At 35.6% G+C, this 24,217-nt stretch overlaps 1 protein-coding gene across 6 annotated transcripts in view; it reads left to right on the top strand.

Annotated features, from left to right (window-relative positions):
- The window catches only part of U4-U6-60K (U4-U6 small nuclear riboprotein factor 60K), a 76,184-nt gene that overhangs the window by 11,126 nt on the left and 40,841 nt on the right, over positions 1-24,217 (top strand). For all 6 annotated transcript variants that reach the window (XR_011333072.1, XR_011333073.1, XR_011333071.1 and 3 more), the window contains exons 2-6: positions 1,668-1,870; positions 2,647-2,851; positions 8,671-8,801; positions 16,307-16,511; positions 23,659-23,841. Coding sequence is in view for 2 of the 6 variants with exons in the window: in XM_069831035.1 (XP_069687136.1) it covers positions 1,684-1,870; positions 2,647-2,851; positions 8,671-8,801; positions 16,307-16,511; positions 23,659-23,841 (911 nt within the window). In the remaining 4 variants the exon portion in view is untranslated. The remainder of the gene's footprint in view (positions 1-1,667; positions 1,871-2,646; positions 2,852-8,670; positions 8,802-16,306; positions 16,512-23,658; positions 23,842-24,217) is intronic.

Genomic DNA, 24,217 nt, shown 5'->3' with positions numbered 1-24,217 from the left:
TTGTTCCAGGGAAAATACTCGTCTTTATTCGCCAGTCAAACATGCTACTCATTTCAACATGATGTTAGTCATCTTTAAATTATCTTCTTGTTACTGGAAAAAAAAATAATAATAAAATCACGTGCCACTCTTTTTTTCTTTCTCTACTGATCAGCATTTCTTTTTGTTCCAACTCAATATGAAATGGTCATTAATGTTAAACAGTTTGCTTATCTAAAATCTAGCCTTAGCATTGGATGCGCTGTAGCTTAGCATTTGATGATAGAACCATGGCTTTAAACTTCAACATTTTTGTAGCAGCAGGCTACTGATAAAATCATTAATGTTTCAATCAGAAAAATGTAACTATGGAAATGCAAAAAATTGCAAATGAAAAACCCCAATGTTTAAGCAGCACAGTGATTTTTTTCTACCTCAAATATTATAATATTTGTGATGCTTTGAAGTTTGAAGGACTTTTGAATTATCTTATTAGTAAGGCATACAAGTACGTGAATGCATTTTATATGAAATAGCAAAAGCTATGTTTAATTTCCGTCCATATAGGAACAGATCATTGAGTCATCCAAAGAAGGAGTGAGCTGAAAATTCAGCACTGAGGCCATCAGAAACAGACCATTGGTACTTACTCTTAATTGGACGATGATGATGCACGTCTATCCAGTCATTCTTTGTAAACATGTGATGAAAATAATGACTAGTTAGATCGTAAATCCTAACTAAAATCTCTAAGCTAATAACTGATACTTCTTAGCCACTTGAAAAATTAAGCTCTAGCTTAATTCTAAGCTAACCAAATTTAACCTAATGTAATAATAATAATAATAATAATAATAATAATAATAATAATAATAATAATAATAATTTATTTAACCTGGCAGAGTTAAGGCCATATGGCCTTCTCTAACACTCAACCAGGAGTAGAAAAATTAGTATGCTTACAGTAAGAATAATGTTACTTGCACCTGATCATGTGATGTCGAACATAAGTTTATGGCGGAATAATGTTGCCAACAATGTATGGTCCACTGTTGTGGAGTAACAGCATGTCTGATCATGAAACAAGCGGGCTCGAGATCAGATTCTGATAGGGAGAAGTTACCTGGTTGAGATTTTTTCCGAGGTTTTCCCCCAACCCATAAGAGCAAATGCTTGGTAACTTTCGGCGCTGGACCCTGGACTCATTTCGCCGGCATTATCACCTTCATATCATTCAGATGCTAGATAACTACAGCAGTTGATAAAGCATCGTAAAATAACCCACTATAAAAACAATGTATGGGGTGCATTGTCAATTCATAACATTGGAAGGGTCTTGGACTGCATTGGAGATCTAAGCGAAAAATTAGTTTTCATATGATGTGACTGAGTATTTTTTGTAATTTGTTTTTAAGAGAAAATGCTGAGTAACTTTCGGAGCTGGACCCTGGACTCATTTCACTGACATCACCTTCATCCCATTCAGATACTGGATAATCATAACAGTTGATAAAGCGTCATAAAATAACCAATTAAAAAAAGAGTAGTTTTTCACTCTTGATGTTCCTGGAGCCTGAAGTGTAATCTTTGGTATTATATTTGTAAGAATAAAGTGCAGCTGACTTTCGAATTTACAGTTTGGATTGTGTATTGTGTGATTTAAATATATATATATTTTTTTATTTCAGATTACATTGTTTCATTATGTCAGATGATGAAGATATATTGTATATAAAAAAACAAAGGACAATTCATTATGGATCCTTGGAGGAACAAGAAAGAACACGTTTGTCAACCTTGGCTGTTAAATCTGGAGATAGTGACGATGAGGGACCATCAGTTAGTGCTGGACAGCAGGTTTCTGAAGCAGGAAATGTTAACATTTCTGATGGTATATATTAGTAAATGTATTTTTAGGAAGATTACTTGCTGTTATATTAAAAGTAGAAATGGACTGGCTTTCTCTTGATATCGTTTACGTTTAGCAGAAGTTAAAAAAATTGCACAGTATTCTTATAATAAAGGAAATTTATTAATAATGGACTTTCTTTTATTTAGTAGTAGTGTTTTGATATTTACTGTCTTCAACTTTTCGAAGTTACTTACTGATTTCATCTTTAGAGGCGTGTCGCTTGAATATGGAATGTTTGTCTGCTTAGTTCGAGTAACTAAATAATTGTAGCCTTTAAACTATTCGTCAAATTTTATTCATATTACTTGAATACATATCTGTTTCCTAGAATACTGTAAACAGTATTTGTGGGCAGGCCCCCCAATCAAATTCTGGGCCTACGTACCAAATCCAATAATGGGCCTCCCATACCTTGTCATGGTCAAAATCGTATGTTCTTGGATGATCGTGTAAACTAGTAAACACCACATATGTTTTCTCCCTTTTAAACGTGCAACTCAGTTTTCAGCATTAATTTAAAAATGAATTCATTTAACTCTGACATTAAATTATTCCAGCTTTACGAAGAAGTTTAGATTAATAGTATTTTATCAACTGACATCTTCAGCTTTCTTCATGGCTGCATTTTCATAGAGGGTAGTGCTGGCTATACTTTATGTATAATATAAACATATTACCGATACACTACACTTACAGTAGCCAGTATACTGTATAGAAAACTTTTCCTATAATTTTTTATTGTATCCTATGTTTAGAATATATGGAACTGGAGGAAGAGATGAATCGTGACCGTCAGGCTCTGTTGGAAGAATTTGAAAGACGGAAAAGGGCACGACAAATAAATGTTTCAACAGATGATGAAGAAGTAAAACGGAATCTAAGACAATTGGGAGAACCAATTTGCCTGTTTGGTGAAGGACCAGCTGACAGACGGAGTCGCCTTAGAGATTTACTAGCAAGGTAATACTTTGTTATACTGAAGTTTGTTGTAGGCTTAAAAACAAATTTACAATAATTTTTTCTGTGTTTAAAATTAAACTTTTACAGAATAGAAGAAAATGTTGTTGTTTGTTTGTTAATGCTGAATTTCTGACAATGAAATCATTAATTCTCTCGCTCTCCAGTATTTTTCACTCAAGGACACCAAGTTAATAGTGGCTGGGCAGTGTTGAAGATGATTTTGATCCATTTCCTCTTGAAGATCACGCAAGGGGCAGAGTGGTGAAGGAGATATTCCAATCCTGTAGAGATGCTTGGCCAAGCAGTTGTGGCCCGTAAATAGTCTAAAAATTACAACTGCATTCTTCCTTGGATATCCAGGGACGTTTTGGATTGAGGCAGATTCCCACCTTTTATTTTTGGAAATTTGGAGATGATAATTTGTTATAATTTTGTGGTATTGTGAAGTAATTAGTCTTTTTGTTGTATAATAGGATAATTGTATAGCAGGTTTTTGAATAGTACCACAGCCCTTTTTGGCAAGATAATCAGCAGCATCGTTGCCAGTCAATCTGCAATGTGTTGGTACCTATTGAAAAACTATTTTTTTTTCTTTAGGTTGTTGAAGTGAAATAGACATTTCCAGCACTCAAGAATTTGTTGAATTTTTGGTGTTAAAATGGATGTTATAGCTAAAATGGCTGCTTTTGAGTCAGAAAGAATTACTACTTGCTGGAATTGAGCTGTTCTGTATAGAAGATTTTGAAGTGTCGTACATATGGCCTCGTCATATCCATCAAAATTTGTAGTACCAAATCCAAGGGGTTTGTAAAAGGAGAACAGATGGCATGTAGCTCTAGCACCTGCTCCAATTTGATTTGTTAGCAAGGAGCCGTCAATAAAAATATGGAGCCATTGTTGTTCTAGGAAAATGTATTTCTATGAAGTGTTAACTATCTAGATTACAGAACTAGTGAGAATATTTCAACAGGATAACTTTGCATTGAAAAATTAGATCTAAAACTTTGATTCGTGACCAGGGCTGTATGCAGTTTACGACAAATAATATTCAAATTGATTTTACATTACACATACAGTTTATGCAGAGATTAAGGGTGTTTGAGAATAAGATTCTTAAGAAAATATTTGGGGCTAAAAGGGATGAAGTTATAGGAGAATGGAGAAAGTTACACAATGCAGAACTGCATGCATTGTACTCTTCACCTGACATTAGAAACATTAAATCCAGATGGGCGAATCCAGAAATGCATATAGAGTGTTAGTTGGGAGGTCGGAGGGAAAAAAAACCTTTGGGAAGGCCGAGACATAGATGGGAGGATAATATTGAAATGGATTTGAAGGAGGTGGGATATGATGATAGAGACTGGATTAATCTTGCACAGGATAGGGACCAATGGTGGGCTTATGTGAGGGCGGCAATGAACCTGCAGGTTCCTTAAAAGCCATTTGTAAGTTTTGTAAACATACAGTTTATGACAAATAATATTCAATTTGATTTTACATTACTAATGCAGTTTATAACAAATAATATTCAAATTGATTTTACAGTACACATACAGTGTATGCCAAATAATATTCAAATTGATTTTACATTACACATACAGTTCATGACAATATTCAAATTGATTTTACATTACACATACAGTTTATGGCAAATAATATTCAAATTGATTTTTTGTTCACAGTAAGAAAGAATATCCATGATGCAATTGCAATATCTTGTACCACACTTTTATTAATAGTTAAGATCGCAAAACTGATTTAAAATGCAGTAAATATTTAAAATTGTATTGAAAGGAGCATATAAGCAATAATTGGTTATTCTCAGTTATTTTCAATACACTTTGTTGACAAAGACGTAGTTTTGGTAAATTTACTGTGGTAATGCTCAAATGTCACTGTGTAATGTTATTCCAAGTACATCATCGATTTAAAAATGTGTCACATTAATAGCATTATTGATAAATGAATAACATGCAATATATATATATATATATATATATATATATATATATATATAATATAATATAATATATAAACTGCATGTACACACAACAGCTGTTTGTTTTGTTCTTCGAGGACTGCAGCGTGAATTAGCGTGCCGCTGCTGCTTCCCAAGTGACGACATATGCAGTAGAAAACGAGTTTGAGACAACCGTCTGCTACACCATTATATTCCCACCAGTCCACACCTGTGGAGTAACGGTCAGCACATCTGGCCGCGAAACTAGGTGGCCTGGGTTCGATTCCCGGTCGGGGCAAGTTACCTGGTTGAGGTTTTTTCCGGGGTTTTCCCTCAACCCAATATGAGCAAATGCTGGGTAACTTTCGGTGCTGGACCCCGGACTCATTTCACCAGCATTATCACCTTCATCTCATTCAGACGCTAAATAACCTAAGCTGTTGATAAAGCGTCGTAAAATAACCTACTAAAAAAAAAAAAAATTCCCACCACGGATTTACCAATGACAACTAGGTCATCTGCAAAGGCTGATACAGTAAGACTGTCTAAATCTGAATTAATTTGGTGAAGTGGTGGCAGCAGTAGTAGTGGGAGTATTACTTACTTACTTACTTACTTATGACTTTTAGAAAACTGGAGGTTCATTGCCGCCCTCACATAAGCCGGCCATCAGTCCTTATCCCAGTCTCTATCATCATATCTCAGCTCCCTTAAATCCATTTTTATACTATCCTCTCATCTACATCTCGGCCTCCCCATAGGACTTTTTCCCTCTGGCCTCCCAACTAACACCCTAACTACAGTAGAACCCTGATTATCCGTCATCCTATTAATCGATTGGCGGATTATCCAACTGTCTTTCTCTTGCTCTTTTTTTTTTTTTTTTTTTTTTTTTTTTTTTTTTTTTTTTTTTTGCTAAAGAAACATACGAAGTAGATTCTATTGTACGTTGTATTGATATATATATATATATTTTTTTTTTTCTAGAGAGTGTTATTACAAGCATTTACACTTACACAGTTTGGTGTACTGTTTGAGTTGCCGTACTCTACAACTTCTATATAAAATGTATTCCACGAGCGTTAAAAGAAATGTGTTGTGCTAAGTAGCCTGTCGAACAAAATGCAAATAATTAAGTGGTTTGGTTGGTGAAAGAAACTGTGGGTCATCTCACATCAGAATATGAGACTGTTGTTACAACTGTGAGCAATTGAATAAAAATCAAAGATAAAGTGTATACAGTATGTAAATCTACAAGATGAGACCTCTACTATTTATATCTTTCCACTGACAGCAATTAAAAGGAGTTTTCTTACCCCTTAAAAATACGTTGTTGACAACCGAACTTAAATTAATGAACTTCTGACTCACTACCAAACGTGTTAAACATAAGACCATGGAGGAAATGACGAAAATTCAAATGTTATTCACTTAATTTAGGAAAATATTTTATGGTATGGATTATCCGATTTTTTCGATTAACAGTTCCGTCAACCCCCTTCATTACCACGGATAATAGAGGTTCTACTGTAAAAGCATTTCTGGGTTCGCCCATATGTGCTACATGCCCTGCCCATCTCAAACATCTGGATTTAATGTTCCTAATTATGTCAGGTGAAGAATACAATGCGTGCAGTTCTGTGTTGTGTAACTTTCTCCATTCTCCTGTAACTTCATCCCTCTTAGCCCCAAATATTTCCTTAAGCATCTTATTCTCAAACACCTGCAATCTCTGGTCCTCTCTCAAAGTGAGAGTCCAAGTTTCACAACCATAGAGAACAACCAGTAATAGAACTGTTTTATAAATTCTAACTTTCAGCTTTTTTGAGGGCGGACTGGATCTTCTTCTCTTAATGCTGAACTGTTTTTTTCCTAATTTCTTCTTGATACATGAATCCAGCTATATTTGCGGACATCTCTTGCATATTTCAGCAGCCGATGTTCAGAAGATTTTGTTAGTCAAAAGTTTTGTACATTACACTCTGCTGATTCATATTGTTGTTCAATTTTGCAATTAATTTATTTCGGTCATCTTGTTCAGATATGCAGTTTAGAAGAATATGAGTTAAGGTGTCTGGTTCATGTTGACACAGCTTAACAAATGGGTGACTTATGTTGAGCTTATGGTTATAACTTCTTTGACTATGTGTCTTGCACCAAACTCTGTTCTGAGTCTGGAAGTTCAAGATCTAATGCTGATATCATTTGTAGTTTTATAAATTTGCAGTTAATTTTCATTTAACAAATTTATGGGTCGAATTATGGCTTTCTTCTGATAAAGGCCAAATACTTCAAAACATTCAAAAGAAACCTAATGATTTACAAATGTTCTGCAACATTCCCAGACACATACAAACTTTCTTAGCAAGAGCCAGGAGAGGCCATATTATCACTCAGAAGTATCTTCACTGCTTTATTCTTGTTGACTCTAGTAGTTGTTGCTGGTGCAGCAATAACAAAGAAGATTTGGAACATATTGTGACAGCGACGTGAGATTCGAACTCACGACCAGCGTCCCGCAAGAGAGCAGGTTGCGCGTGAGTCGACACGGGCTCCACGGAGCACTGGGGGACGGCACACGGTGGGGAGAGGAGAGAGGAGGTTGCGACATGCTGTTCCGCAGCGCGAAGTGAAGGGGAAGAATAGCAGCGTGATAGGTTATTCTCGAATTGTCCAGTAACGGAAATGTCGGGAAGGCCCGCGAAGCATTGCCTAGCAAATAAAAAGGAAGCCAGCCTCCGAGAGGAGGGCAGATTTGGACAGTAAGCGAGTTAGTCTGGTGTAGCAGTGAAGCCAGCTTCGAGACCAGAGCGCGACTTGAGTTGTGTCTGTAACTGTGGAGCCTGAAGCCCGGAGTTTCTTGTGCAGTGGACCGCAGTTGGGGGACCTGAGTTCGAGGCTCAGCGGGTCGTCTCTGAAGGTCTGGAGTTCGAGATTCTGTGAACGCGAGTGACTGAGCTAGAAGAACTAGCCAAGACAAACGAGCTGTGAACTGAGAACTGACAGTTCTGTGTTGTAAATAGTGCTTTGTGAATATTAGTTAAGATTAACAGTTCATTGTTGTTCGTAATAGTCCAAGTAAATTGACATTGTTGTCTGTGGAGTGCACTAACGAATACTGTGTTACTGTGTGGAGAGCAAATCCTATTGTTGAGATAATAAAATTACATTTTTGTTCAGTATAAAAAGTTTACAATATCCTCTTAAACTGCCCTGTCACAAACATCCATAGAACTAATCTAAAATCTGCAATCCCTGTAACCTTGGACAATTCTCTCCAATATATACTGAATACACCTCATCTTTGGAATGTGGCTGCTGAAATATACAACCAGCATCGTGCTTTTTATCCATTATTTGTAAGAAGAGGAAGTTCATAGTGAAATACAGTGGAACATGTGTTGTCAGCAAATAGCTGGATACACTATGAAGATAGATAAATTTTCCTTAGTGTGTTTCCTGTTCTTTTGTTTCTGCTTTTCTAAACAATGTTGTGGCACTATGTGGTATGGCTGGTTCAATGGAATTGTTTCTTTTGGTTTTGAATCTAATTTGGAATAGTCAGTAGAATTTGGTTTATATGTGCAGTCTGACGGAAGTAGTGCTTTGGTGTATAATTTACAATTGTTTCCATTGATTTACTGTCTGTAAAGATGCAAAGGTTTTTTGGCGCATAATTCTGTATCAATGCTTGAGCTGAAAATATATGTTGAGAAAGGTATTCCTCGCCAGTTTGTGCAATGAAGCATGCTGCTCTAGATTCGTTTTCTGGTTGAGACAGGAAGCCATCAATGTATACTCGTATGTGGACATAGTCTGAGTAGTCCTCTCTGAGCTGTCTCTCTATTTTTTATAGATTGGGAGAAGATGCTATTAAAAAGAAACAAGAGGAAGAGGAAGAGAGAATGCAACAAGAAAAAGATCAGGAAACCACATGGTATCATGAGGGACCAGAAGCTCTTAAAGTATCACGATTGTGGATTGCAGGTATGAATATGTATATTTCGTATTGTGAGTGCAGTTGTGTGTAGTTATTGTTAATATTGGACATAGATTAGACCAGTGGTTCCCAAATGTTTTTGATTGCAGGTCCCTTTCGACTCGAAAAAAATTCACGGATCTTCAAATTAAATTAATTTAATTTAATCTCTAGATTAATCTATAAAACTGAGTACCGGGTCTTTCCTGGGGGTAAAAGGCGGTCAGAGCGTGGTGCCGACCACACCACCTCATTCTAGTGCCGAGGTCATGGAAAGCATGGGGCTCTACCTCCATGCCCCCCAAGTGCCTTCATGGCATGTTACGGGGATACCTTTACCTTTTTACCTTTAATATACTGTGACCCGTGGAATCACTACCATAAAGAAATATAAATATCTCGTCACTCAGTGAATTTAGAAATATGTTTTTCATCTTGTCTTATGTAGAAACTCTCCAAGTTTGGTAACAATTAAAATTATGACTCTAGTGCGCATGCACGGAGTATGACAACACATAGAGTTAAAATGACAGAATTCACAGTACAGCAGAAAGTGAAATGTTGTTATGGTTAGCCGAATTGAAGTTCCCAATTGCAGTGCAAAGACGATTTAGGCAGGAATAATGGTGCAAATGCTCTAGAGCGTCATATCATTGTGAAATGGTATAATCAGCTGTGTGTTAAGGAAGAAGGGAAGCAGCAAAAAAAGCAGTGTCTGCAGTTAAGTTGAAGATGTTAGGCAGGCATTTCAGCGTGGCCCAAGGAAATCAATTTGACGGGCCAGTTCAGAGCTGGGTATTTCGAAGTCGATTGTTCACAACATTGTCCATAAAAGATAGCGACTTAGAGCATACAAAATCCAACTTGTGCAAAAGCTGCAGCGAAATGATAAATTCAGACGGACCAAGTTCGCTAATGCTGTGTTATCCTGGATTGATGATGACAATGGATTCCTCAACTACGTCACATTCTCAGATGAAGCAACCTTTCACATGTGTGGTAAAGTGCACTGCCATAACTGTAGAATATGAGGAGAAGAAAACTCACGTGTCATAATGGAATATGAACGTGGTAGCCCCAAAGTTAATGTGTGATGTGCTTTGATTTGTTGTGATACTATGAGATAGTGTTGACAATGAAGACATTTCATAATTAAATTGACATTTTCTTTGTCCACACTCCCATATGTTACATATTTGTTCACTTCCTCCACAAACCCTTGTGTCTTCTGACGAATACTATGATCTTCTTGTATGTCCTTACGTGTGACGAACGTAGTAATATGCCTGGAAGAAATGCCATATCCAGCCTTAAGTTTGTTAATAAAATTAATCAAAGCTGTGAAATTGTCCAAGCATTGTCCCTTGAAGTGAGCACTTTATAGATGCTTCTAGTGCCCACATTTGCAGATTCCAATAGTGAACTGCAGATCTATATGCTCTTGACCTATCAGATTGTGACAGTACATATTTTTTTTTAAGTTTTTAATTGTGACAGCCTGTTTCCCTTGAAGTGAGCTCGACCTCGCCTTTTGCTAGTCACATAATCTAATATTAACTTGCAATTTGATTTACTTCGAATGCACTTACAGCGCCTCATAAGTTTGCTATAGGAGTTGAAGCCACGGTTGTAATATTTAATCTTCATAAATGTTCTCCAGTATGTCATCATCAATATCTTGTAATACACTGGACCTCGACATTTTGCGTGGAGATAGTTCATACTCACTTTGACTTGAAGGTTCCTGTTGGAGATGAAAGTGTTGTACTGCTGGAAGAGTCAACTTCAGGTACGGGCTCTTCCTGTCCTTCAAAATCACTATACTTATCCAGCATATCTTATTGCATTTCTGTGTCATCCCCATTGTATTTGTATATTATTATGCTCATATTCGCAAACTCCATATCCTATATTCAGCATGTCGCAACTTTGCCTCTAACATTTTGACAACATTCATGGGATTAATTTGTTTCATGATACCGATGCACACTGTTTACACTCTAACCCACAACTGAACACTCCAAAAGATGGCCTCATACTGCAGCTATACTATTCACACTAGAGTAAGTACTTTCAGTGCAGGTACAACATACCACCGTCGAATGGTGCTAGCAGACAACAGCTGAGTTTTGCATGGTAATGACTCATACCACTGTTTTTGGGATGAGTGATTTATATTCTGAGCACATTTTCGTGCGGTTCTGAGCGTTGAGGTCATGCACATCCCTTGTCAGAAGGTGAAACATTGTATTTTAGACCCTTATCCTGGAGGGATATTCATTTGGTTTCTGGTTGAATTTAAAAAAGGAGCTCCAAGTGCTAGTGAATAAAGCCATTATACCTTTGTTTTCTTACGCATATTTGTGCGAGAAATTCTTTTCTTCATGTGTCTACTAAAAAAAAAATACATGCAACTAGTGTAGCTCAGTCAACAGGCGTATATGCCTACTGATTCAAAGCTTCGCTCAGGTGTGGATTCGATTCCTGCTTGGGCTGATTACATTGTTGGTTTTTTTTTCGAGGTTTTCTCCAACCATAAGAGAGTATTGGGTAGACTGTGGCGAATCCTTGGTCTCATCTTGCCAAATACTATCTCACTATCATTAGTTATATTAATGCTAAATAATTTAGTAGTTGATGCAACATCGTTAAAGCTAAGAAAAAAATTAATAGAGAAACAAAAAAGAGTGTTGTCCCCATTTCTGACACCAACTTTTTGTTATACTATATTAATTCTGACACCAATATTTATTATACCATTTCTGACACCATAATTTATTGTTAAGCTCTATCATATCTGACACCAGTAATTTGTCGTGGCGCTTGCCGCGACAAGGGCGGATGGCTTATCTTCGAGATAATCGCGAGTTATAATCTCTATCAAAATAACACAAATGAATCAGACACTGCGTTATACTTTATAAACTGTTCTTTCTTACGGATAGGAAGGATTCCTACTTAGAATGTGATCTCAGATTTTCGAAATAATCACAAGTGTAGAAATTCACTATTACTAAGTTTATTAATAAAAATATCAATTTACTACAAATAAAATATTGAGTATTGAACGATTTGGAAAGTATGAAAATTTCTGTTTATTCTGAAGTACCAAGATAACTAGTTAAATGAAAAGTTTAAAGAATGATCTGATGATTTTACTTACAATAAATAGTAGGGCGAACCCTAATGCTGGTCCCAGTTGATGCCATATTCTGGATTTCTTCCTGGACGTCGGGAGCGCTACTCCATGACCACTGTCTTGACCAATAAGTAATGACCGCGTTTTGTACATTTCATGTCCTTTTATAAATTCTCGAACTGCGTCCTTTGTGACATAACAGAGTGACGCTATTTTACCCGCGAATCTTCTGAAAAAACAGTATTGCATTCACTAAACACCACGCTTCTGATTCTTAACCATCCTTTCAAATCGGCGTTTCCGGTCATTACTTAAAACAATATGGATTCAAGGAACTTTCACGACTGAATCTGTTTTTGACTTGACCAATGGAAATTCAGAATTTCGGAATCATCGCCAACTAAAATGTCTCACGAGAGACGCTATATCTTCGCTATAAGTCAGCTGTTACTAAGTTGAGTTCGCGATAAAAATGCAAAATGCAAGCGTACGCATTTCTGCATGTTCAAGGACTGGACTGTGCTGAGTTGCTGACGAACTGTGCTCTGTAATCTGTCGAAACAGGAAGCGAGCTCTTTCGCATTTAAAGCATGTATACATGTATTAATAATACGATTTCATTACTTTAAAATAAAGTGAAAATATATTACTTATGGTCATAATCCCTGGGCACAACAAGAGGAAAATCTTTTGTGCGCCTCTGGAAAAAGAAGTAAGAAAGAGGCTAGTGAAGTGCTTTGTGGGGCATGAGTCATTGTATGCGGCAGAAACATTGATATTATGATGCAGTAAAGAGAAACGACTGGAAACATTTGAAATGTGAATGTGGAGAAGAGTGGCGCATGAGAAATGGACAGACAGAGTAAGAGATGGAGCTGTGCTAGAAGAAGTGGATGGAGAAAGAATAATGCTGAAACTGATCAGGAAGAGAAAAAGAAATTGGCTGGATCACTGGCTAAGAAGAAACTGTCTACTGAAGGATGCACTGGAAGGAATGGTATGGAAAGACTAAGAGGAAAAGGGAAAAGAGATTGGAGTATGCTGGATATGCAGTGAAAGATCTGACCTTGGGCAGAAAACTATGAGTGAATACTCAGTGCTGAAAGTGTTTTATAATTTTAAATTATCTTTTGTGGTTCCTAACTTTAAAGTGTCATTCAAACCAAGTACATGCCTCACACTGAAGTCAGGTGAAGAGGTGAGGAACTATTTAAACTTGTAGGTTGAGAGATTAAAAATTTTGAGACTACACAGTAATATAAAAGTGCATGGAATCTTGTGTTTACAGAAAATATTTCAGCGAGGTCAAAGCAGTTATTTTAAATATATAACATGACAATATTGTGGCATTAAAAATAAGAAAATGTTACTCATGTACTATTTTGCTTATTTAATTACAGTTTTAATTTATAAAATAAATGTGTAATCACTTGAACTTTTACTTAAATAGTTGCAATATTTAAGCATTCTTGCATTATTTTTGTTGGGATATCCCAAAGTACTTACCGTAACTATAGTAATTTTAGGTTAATTACAATTATCAAACAATCTTCTTAATGTATCCAACTGTTTGCTGACAACATAAAGTCCACTATAGTCCACTGTAGTCTATTCAGTTGTTGTTTTTCACGAGAAATGAGGGGTATTTTGATCGGTGTTCATTATAGATGCCTGTTGCTAGTAGCCATAGTTGGGGTGTAGTCAATATATACTGTAGGGCTGTGTCTTCTGCAACTAGTACTGATGATTTTAATTTACTTCTGTTTGGTTTATGGATGGACAGTATAGAAGAAAGTGTTCCAGATCTTCATCATGATTATTGCACCACAGACAAGTAGGATTATCAGAAATGTGAAATCGTGTAGGTACAATTGAGTGACAATGTGACCTGTTCTGGCTCTTGTTAAAAATGTTTGAACATGTCTGGGCAAGTTTTTGTACATTTTCAGGTCATTTGGTTTCTTTTGTACAGACTGTAAAATTTTTCCTTTGTCAGAAGAGAGCCAATTGTTGATACATAGGTTTGTAAAATGAGACTTTACTGAAGCAAAAGCACTGGATAGAGATATTACTTGAAAAGGTCTTGGTTGCAAATATGTTGCCTCTTTTGCAATATTATCGACTTTCTCGTTTTCAGGTATACCACAATGACTAGGTATCCATTGAAATGTTATTTCCTTTTGGAGTTCTTTTAGTTTACTTAGTTGTTTCTGAATTGGAATAATTCTATGTGCATATAGGTTTGGTACATACTTAATTATACTAAATATAGCCCCCTTGGAGTCTGTAAATATGCAAATAGATTTTTCAGAAATTTGAGTAACACACTGAAGAGCAGCATCAATAGCTAGCAATTCAGTGTCAAGACTGGAGGAGGATGAACATGGTATGAAATAACTTTCTTGATATTTTGGAATATAATACCCTGCTACTGATGTCCCATTATTAGGATTTAGAGAGCCATCTGTATAAATTTGAAGATGATCCTCATATGGGCTGCAGAGTAGTTCCATGACATCTAACTTAAGAATGTATGGAGGATCATTTTTGGAATGATTTCCTGGAATTTGTGTGCTATGTTCTGGAATCACCCATTTCCATGGAGTAATTTCGTTCACAACTGGAGTTTTAGCAATGAGTGTGTCTGTGATATAGATTGGTATTTCTTCTTTTTTTATTTTATAGAAATTACACAGGATATCATCTGACAATTTGAAGAACATCTGAGATCTGGATGAGGTTTGCAATTTTAAATGTATTTTTAGATCCTTTTGTAATATATAGTGTCTGATTGGTTGAATATTGCATTCAATTTGTAGGGCAACAGTTGATGTGGTTTTTGATATTCCTAGGCATAATCTTAAGGCTGAGTTTTGAAGAACAGAAATTTTTTTGTAGATGAGTTGCTGATGCTCCTCCCCATATTTCACATCCATAGGTCAATTTTGATCATATATAAGCATTATAAAACAGACGCATCGTCGAGATATCTGATCCCCATTTCTTTTATTAAAATTCTAAAGGTATTAAACCTCATGATTGCAATTAATTACTAAATTTTCTAAAAATCAGGTGTGAACTTATGTGTGTGGCTATGGATGTTTATAAATGGTTCACTTACTTGATCTTTGTGAATGGGACTTGTGAGTCGAGTTTGGGAATCACTTGAATAAGAAAATATTTTGAGCTACATTCTATAATTGGATATTTTATAAGTAATCTTGCATTATTTTTGGTGAGATATCCCAAAGTACTCACCGTAACTATAGTAATTTTAGGTTAATTTAAATTATAAAAGTATTAAACCTCATGATTGCAATTAATGACTTTCCTAAAAATCAGATGTGAAATTGTGTTTAGAAATGGATGTTTAGGATGTTTAGAAATGGTTTGCTTACTTAAATCTTTGTGAATGGGCCTTATGAGCCGAGTTTGGGAACCACTGGAATAAAATATTTTCAGCTACATTCTATAATTGGATATTTTATAAGTGTATGTGTATCTAATGTCTACCCACTTCACTTGCGTGATTCGGGTTCCGCATATTGCAGATAGATGGCACAACTGACCCATTTTCAAGTTGTACACCACTTCAGTGGGCCATGTTATGCACGGTGTGTATTTGTGAAGAGTTATGTCACATATTAGGGTGAGTGTAAGTGTAGTGTAGGGAATGGGTGAGGATGAGGAAGGGAGAGGGGGAAACCCGGTGCCGGCATGTAGCCTACTCCTGTCAAATAGCACCAAGGATGCTGCCAGGCTTAATGTCTCATCCGACAGATGAATCATTATCGATAGTGACATATGCTTTCTCATCATATACACTGTGAAGAGTTTTGGGGTTTAACCCAGGCATATTGGTGCACAATTTAGCGATTGAAGTTGTGCACCACCATGTCTCCTAGTCCCGAGGTAGAAATTTTACATGAAAGTTTCTGACCTCACCAGGAATCGAACCTGGGCCGGCTAGTCTGGAGGCAGACATGCTACCACAGAACTGACTTGGCAGACCTTATTTTATAAGTAATCTGGCATTATTTTTTGTGGGGTATTCCAAAGTACTTACCATTACTATAGTAATTTTAGATTAATTTAAATTGTAAAGGTATTAAACCTTTTGATTGTAATAATTGATGACTAAAGTTCCTAAAAATTATGTATGAAATTATATGTGTGGCTATGGATGTTTATAAGTGGTTCACTCAATTTAAGTCTTTTTGAATGGACCTTGCAAGTTGAGTTTGGAAACCACTGGAATAAGAAATATTTTCAGCCACATTATGTATTATTCATTGTATCAGCAAGTGAATTGCAGTCACATGACTGGGAAAATGCCATATTTCATATTCTGAATGAATTTTGTTTGTGTTGCAGCTTATTCTTTACCACATGCAAAGCAACGTTTAGAAGAAGCTCGAATAGAACAGGAACTTCCTGAAGCAACTCGTACAGCTAGAAGACAGGAATTACAGAAGAAATTACAAGCTGTGTCAATATACTGTAGTCAGATTGGTGATACAAGACCCATTTCTTATTGTCACTTCAGTCCTGATTCTAAAATGCTAGCCACAGCATCTTGGTAAGTATTCTGCTCCTAAAATTTTATGAATGGTCTGGGAGAAAGAAATTATATATGCAAAGACATTGAAATGTATAATATAATACAAGGAAAAGAGCATGTTAAAGAAGTGGCAATGTAAGAAACAGAACAAACAAAATTATTACGATATTTGTGTTAGTGTTCACTTTCCTTTTCTGAAATATACTCCTTGATGGACTTCTTTCCCATAACTTTGTGTTTGAAAGAAAACAGTACTCTTTCCACTTTCACAACACTGTGTCTTTTGTGTCGCTCATATGTTATATGTGCAGAAGACTTCACTTTCTCGAATGTAGCATAAGCTTTTAGGCTTAGGTTTGTACTCTTTGTTTTCTTTACTGCTTCAAAATCCATCTTGTTCATCAGTCATCACAGAAGTTGTTGATACTCTAAATATTACAGGTGAAAAGATTATTGTTTACGGATGCATATATAGTTCATTTAACAATAAATTTTATTCTGGAACAGAATGCATTTCAAACCCATCCTATGCACATGCACTGCATGCTTGTCAGTTGTCTTGCTTAATCGGCTGTTTAAACGATATCCTGCAACATTAATAGCACACATCAGTAAATTAACTACCTTTATTTTATTATGATACCACGTGGGTTCCATTGTTCTTTAATAACAGTTCCTTCTTTTTCTTCCAGTTTCAGATGCAACTTTCACTTACATCAAATTTATAGGCTGTAGTATGATTTCCATGTTCCTCCATATCTTTGATAATTTTAAGTTTTTTTTGCTACAAGTAAAGGATTGCAATCTCATACCTTTAGTGGTACTCATTTTCAGAATTGAAAATATAAGACGCACAACTTATACACTAATCACACTTGAACTTTATTCTGCTACATGTACTGCTTATTGCTAATCTAAATGCCATTTAACAACATTAGCAATTGAAATACCTGTGCAGGAAGATACTGGCATGTGCTACCACCTTAGTAGTTGTGCAGGAGGAAAATCAGGTAATGTTGCCAACTTCATTTTGAATAAGCCACGCACCTGTAGTTTTTACTTTTATATTTCAGAAAATAAGTGCGTGGGGTCTTTGACAAAATACAGTATCTTCAGAACATACATTTTGACACTCACATTCTTCCCAGAGTTTGTAAGAAGACATTGAAACCATGATTTCAATCAAACACTTTTTCCCTCATGTGTGGGATTTACTTGAATATCTGATCTTGTCGACCTGGTTGGCGCATTGGTATAGCGCTGGCCTTCTATGCCTAAGGTTTGCGGGTTCGATCCCGGGGCAGGTCGATGGCATTTAAGTGTGCTTAAATGCTACAGGCTCATGTCAGTAGATTTACTAGCATGTAAAAGAACTCCTGCGGGACAAAATTCCGGCACATCTGGCGACGCTGATATAACCTCTGCAGTTGCGAGCGTCGTTAAATAAAACATGACATTTATCTGACCTTGATGCTCTTTGATGTGGGGCAGTCATTCATGCTATGCTGGGAATTTTCAATTGCCATTCTGGTGACTGTTTTCTATACTTTTTCTTGCAAGGTATTGTTATCTATTGACATGTTTATGTCTAGGCTATGCTTGCTGGTATCAAGAGAAAAGTATACTTTGAAGATCACTGTATGTAGATTTCGTTCCTTTCTTTTATTCCTTGCTAGACTTGCACAACTTGTTAGTTTTATCTTCAATTTCACTCTTCTCCGCCATAATGAAGTTCATCTACTAATTTTCAATGCATTATTTTTGAGTCATTGGAAAAGTTTCATAGACTTGATCAGTCATAAAAGGGCAGTATTATCTAATATTCGTCGTCATTTTCTCTCACAAATAATTTTTCATCATATATGTGGTTTGTGAATTTAAAAATATGATTTCTTATTTGAGTGTGAATGGTGTTACAGGATTTTCGAGCAGTATTTAAGTTTTTCATAGTCACCCCTCATTTTTATTACTTTGATTCTTCACACTTCTCTTCTAATGCAGAAGGTAAATTATTATTCTTGCCTGTGTGGATTTGTCTTCCCTCCACTTACAGATCCTTCAAATAGACATTCACCTGTGAGTGCAGCTGGGTGTGGCAGCTGGAGGCATGCTGTTTGCTGGCAGAGTTGGATATCTTAGCCCCTTAAGTCAAGCACATAGATTGGTCATGCAAATTACGATTATAATAACTATTTATCTTTGTCATAAAATATATTGGAAATGATGTCCTTGTGCTGCCACACATCTCTAACACTTTTAAGAAAATTTGCATTAACATGTATTAGTTCTTCTTCTCAAATTGAATTGTCAAATTGAATATTGTCTTTCACATCTTCTAACTATTCAGGTGATTACAATACACTTCATTTGATTTATTTTTTAAGTTCCCCCATAAATAGAAGTCGCATACTATATTACAAGAATATTCACTGTAAGATCTCGAAATTAGTGTATCTTATAAAAAAATAGCTAAGTACTGGTACTACTTTATTTGTTCAGGAATTGCAGCCACGTGATAATGTGAGTAGAGTAAATTTCTGCAATTGAGTGTTGGATAACATTAATAATGGCTCTATTGATCCACATTTAGTTTTTTTTTTTTTTTCTTCATGGATGAAGCATGATTTTATGTACATGTTCATGTAGGAACACAGAACAACAGATACTGGAATGCAGAAAAACCCGATCTTATACACTAAATGCCATTGCATGACCAAAGAATTTCTGTATGGTGCGCAGTGAATGCTTGCAGGATTATAGGACCTATGTTTTATCAAAATACTGTGAATGCGCAGAGGTACAGGGATAACATAATCACCTTATTCCTAGAAGAATTATCAGACATTGAATGTACACAGGCATTTTTTCAACAAGACTCTGCTACAGTGCATCTCATGTTAGCATAAATTGCGGAAATTTTTTAAGATACGGTCATCAGTAAGGAAATGTGGCCAGTGTTATCCCCAAGTCTTCCAGTATGGAATTTCTATTTATGGGGGACTCTTTTTTAGTTGGTTATTTAACTATACTGTATCAACTCCTAGGTTATTTATCATAGATGGATTGGTGATAGCTAGATGAGGCTGAGAATTCGCCATAAATTACCTGGCATTCCCCTTATGGTTGGGGAAAACTTCGGAAAAAGCTGAACCAGATAATCAATTCAAGTGGGAATTGAACCCATGCCCGAGCTCAACTTCAGATCAGCAGACAAGTGCCTCAATCAACTGAGCTATGCTGTTGGCCTTATTGAGAATCTTAAAAAATAAATAAAATAAAGTGGAAGAACTGAAAGACTATATAAGAAGGGAAATTGCAACAATTTCAGAAGAACTAAGGTGTGTTAATGCAAATTTTCTTAAAAGGTGTGAGAGATGTGTGGCGCCACAAGGACATCATTTCCAACATCTTCTATGACAAAGGTAAGTGATTATTGCAATTTTAATTTGCATGAGTAATCCATGTGTTTGACTTACGGAGCTATGAATATCTGACTCAGCCAACAAACATCATGCTTCTAGCTACCACACATGGTCGCACACTCACAGAAGGGTCTATGTAAACCTTGACAACCATGTTCATCAAAACTCAATCCGTTAAATTTTGTCTTAGATAAAGTTTGAAAATTTTTTAGCATATTCAGCTCCAATTAATAATGAAAGATTTCATTACATTTTTGGAGCCATGATCATGCTTACAATTATTTAGGTGGAGGACATTTTTAACATATACACTGTATTGTGGACATGTAAATACAAATTGTGCATTATTAAAATTAATTTTTACATGTCACTGTGTTATGTTCCTGAATTTTTTTCTTTGTTTTAATGTGAATAATAACTCATGTAGTATTTCATTTACTAAGCTTAGATTAACTCATTCCCACTTACATTTATGTATTTTTCATGTTTTCATATTGTAGTCTCACTCCCTAAGTTTATCTGTTTGTATAAAAATGAATTTGTGGACGAAACTTTTATTTATTTATTTGTTTGTTTGTTTATTTTTGGTGTGATATAAGGAACTCCAGAAGATTATCCAGGCATTACAGAAACACTCCTTATGTAACTTTTGTCCCACAAATGATAAATACATGTGTTATGTCACATTTTCATTTTTATCTTTAGTAGACATTTTTGACAATAATTGTTTGGTGCAAGTAAATGTGGTGATTGTGATACTTGTACATTCTCTGTCTATTGCTATGCTTTGAGAATATTAAATTAGCCTACATGACAATGATTCTGTTAAATTACTTATTATTTACAACATTAACGATTGTCTTAAATACAGGGACATCATTTTATTTTTACTTCAATTTTTATTGTACCTGGGTTTTTTACTGTACTTCACTCTCACTCCCTCTACTAGTAAACTTAAAATCGTTCTCCACATAGAATCAAGGCCGCGTATGGAGTCAAAGTCGTCTTACGGTCATAGTAACCACTACTGAGGTAGTGAGCATCGTACGTTCCAGAAATAAGTTCAGGTTTTCCAGTGACAAAAGAGCTTTCAATATTGAATCATATTTTTGCACAGGTACTATCATCCGTTTGCCTACATCGCATCCCAGTTTCCCCCACCCGCTTCTGCTCGTCCCTCTGTAAAGACTAGTGGCTGGGCTGTCTTAGCTCTTTTCTGAAAACATTGATTTCTGTTAGGAATTGAACGTCTACGTAATATTATACAACTGTTTAAAATAACTTAAATAAAAGGGCCTCGTTAAGTAATTAAATGTCACATGATTTCCCCCCTTTCTACGACCCTGCAACATAACCACTTGGATGGACAGTAGATAGCATATCTGAGTAAATTTATCTTTTCGGATCGGGCAGAAATGAAGATTGAATTTACATACATAAGGTAGTCTTTTATAGAGTAGGTACAGAATTACTTCAGAGTTACTAGTAGGAAGGACGAAACTGAAAATTGGAATTAGGTACAATAGTCTATAGTGTGATAATATGCAGAAAATAACTGAAGCCTGTATCGAAATGAACTTCATTCTCTATATTGTACACTAATGTGCTGTAGACAGCATAAAATACACTGCATAATGAATACGTTCAAATGGATAGGTCAGTTCGTGAGTAAAAACACTTATTGTTAATACAGTACTGTATTTTGATTAAACAAAAACCTAATGCAAATGATCAATCTCAAAATCGCGATATTTCTTAGTTTACATAAATGGAAGAACTACTTTTCTTCCCTCCCATACCTAGTAAAGTGATTTGTTTGTATTTTACGTCAGTATCATTGAACTCCAGTCATGGAAGGGGGTAGCAAATGGTGTTTCCGGTTCTCAACTATTAATCCAAAGGTATAGCCAGGTTAATATTAGAAATGTTAGTAAAAATAAAATGATATCCCTGTACTTAAAAATTCAGTTTATTTTACCTTCTCGAGAACAAATTAGTATTTGTTTATAGTAGTTATTCACTATTTCTTGTTATCTTTATGATACGTTTTCATTCACACTTTTTGGTTTCTGTTAAATTGGTTTTACATAAGTTCTTATATGTTTTTTCAATATATTTCTTTATGAAATTTGATTTTGTTTTGTTGTGTTGTAAAAATTAAAGTCATTAACAAAGTTCAGTTTTGATTCTACACAGCTTTTATTTGAGTAGACTGAAGAGTAACAGATTCGAGAATACAGACAGAATTTATTTTGAGAGTAATTGCATCCAGCAGTATGAAAATTCTTCAGCTTATTCTGTTTTTAAACATGTTATTGTTTTCAAATGTGTGATTCTTGGAAGGTTTCTGTCCGAAGGCTTTACATAGTTGAAATTATGTTTGCTATCGACTGTATTGAAATGTTCGAAGGAGCATGGTTTAAATGCTCCCAGCCTGATGCCATTGCAAAAGAAGAAGAAGAAAATGTTTACTATCCATGAGCTATGGTGGAACTATCAGTACAAAGATTGCATTTTCGTAATTCGAAAATCCCTATTTCTTACAGATGAACTGCCATGCAATGATCTTAAGCTTGGTTATTGTAACCAGAAATTGTTTGGTGGTAATTTTATTAGTTGTATTTTCATTTAATTTAGAAATTTTAAATTTAATTTAATTTACTGTAATATGATAGTACGGGAGTTTGTGTATTTTCTTTTATTTCTGACCCTCATTAATCTCCTTCTTGCTGGTCTGTCTGCTTTCTTAATCTCATTAACTCCAAAATATCCTGGAATTCATTGTAAAACTGCTCCTTTCTGTAGTATGATTATCTTTTTGTAAGTTTATTATTTTCTTTTTGTGAGTTTATTATTTTTTCTTTTATAGGGTTTGAAAAAGACTTTTCAATTTAGTCCAGATTTCCTATCAGACAGGATGATTACTTTATTGTATAGTTTATGCAAAGTAGCTGCATAAGTGAAATTTTTACAATTATTGTTTTTTTCTTCATCAAAATATGTACTCTTAGATTCAAGAGATAAGTACAAGCTGTGAAATTCTTTGTGTATTTTCGCTCTTGCACTACCATTGTTGTAAGATCTTGATACCTGTCGTATATCTGTATACGTCGTCATCATCATCATCATCATCATCATCATCATCATGTAGCTTTTAAGGAGTTGGGCCACAGATTAGTCTCATATTAGAGGTCGAGAAGTCTCTTCAGTGGTCTTCCAGGGTTTCTTGTACCCACATTAAAGGTCGACATGACCTCGGGAATAAAAGATGCTAATAATTGTATTCCAAAAATGAAGTAAAGTTTTCTGCACTATCAACTGCAGCTCTGTTGATAAATCGTACTCCTACTCTCACATCCATATCGTGATTTCTGGCCAATGCAGTTATCTATAGTAGACTGGAGAGGGTGAGGGCAAGCGTCTGGCACCTTAAAACTAGACCTACTCAGCAAGCATGTCCAGAGGCTTCAAGGTGGCAACCCCATCACTAAACTTACCCTGTTTTGGACTCGTAACTCACTCAGGGGACATTCTTATCACTGACTGGTCTCATAGAAAGAAGCTTGATGGATCTTCAGTATATCTGTATACTCAGGATTTTATCTAGTATTTGAAACAATCTAATATTAATAAAAATATAAAAAAAGATGAAAGTAACAAAATAAATACACAAGCAAAATGCGTTTATAAAACATATGATTTCAAGTTTGGTGAAACAAAGTAATGACAGTTTTTGTTTGTAGGAGTGGATTGTGCAAAGTATGGTCAGTGCCGAATTGTGAACTTATGTTGACACTACGTGGACATAATTGTAATGTAGGAGCCATAGTTTTTCATCCACATGCATTTAAAGAAGGAGAAAATTCAGTATGTACACTTGCCTCCTGTGCAGCAGATGGCTCTGTAAAACTGTGGACAATGGAAAGGTAAGTCGAATTCTTAACGTATAATGATACTTTTAAGACATTTTCACTTCAACACTTTAAATATTCATGTTACCATGTGCTGGAGGGTTTTAATGGATTGAGAAGGAAGGGAAGGAAGTTAATAACTTTGTCAGTTTTGAAGCTTATATAAATATCAACACTACGATTTACTAAGTGGCATATGTGATGTTGTGTTGCTATTTGCTAATTGTAGCGTTTTCACTCTCGAACACCCCCAGTAAATTTTCCAATATTTGGACAGTCAAACTGATGCTGTACTTATGTATTGCACAATTGTCGGTTCTCCTCAGGTGATCAGCTGTTATCTCAGTGAAGGTAAGCTTTGAGACAAAAAATACAGTGTGGAACAGCACAT

This window comes from Periplaneta americana, chromosome 7, assembly GCF_040183065.1.
Source record: "Periplaneta americana isolate PAMFEO1 chromosome 7, P.americana_PAMFEO1_priV1, whole genome shotgun sequence".
In the NCBI taxonomy this organism is placed as follows: Eukaryota; Metazoa; Arthropoda; class Insecta; order Blattodea; family Blattidae; genus Periplaneta; species Periplaneta americana.
This window is presented reverse-complemented; position numbering and strand designations above follow the sequence as displayed.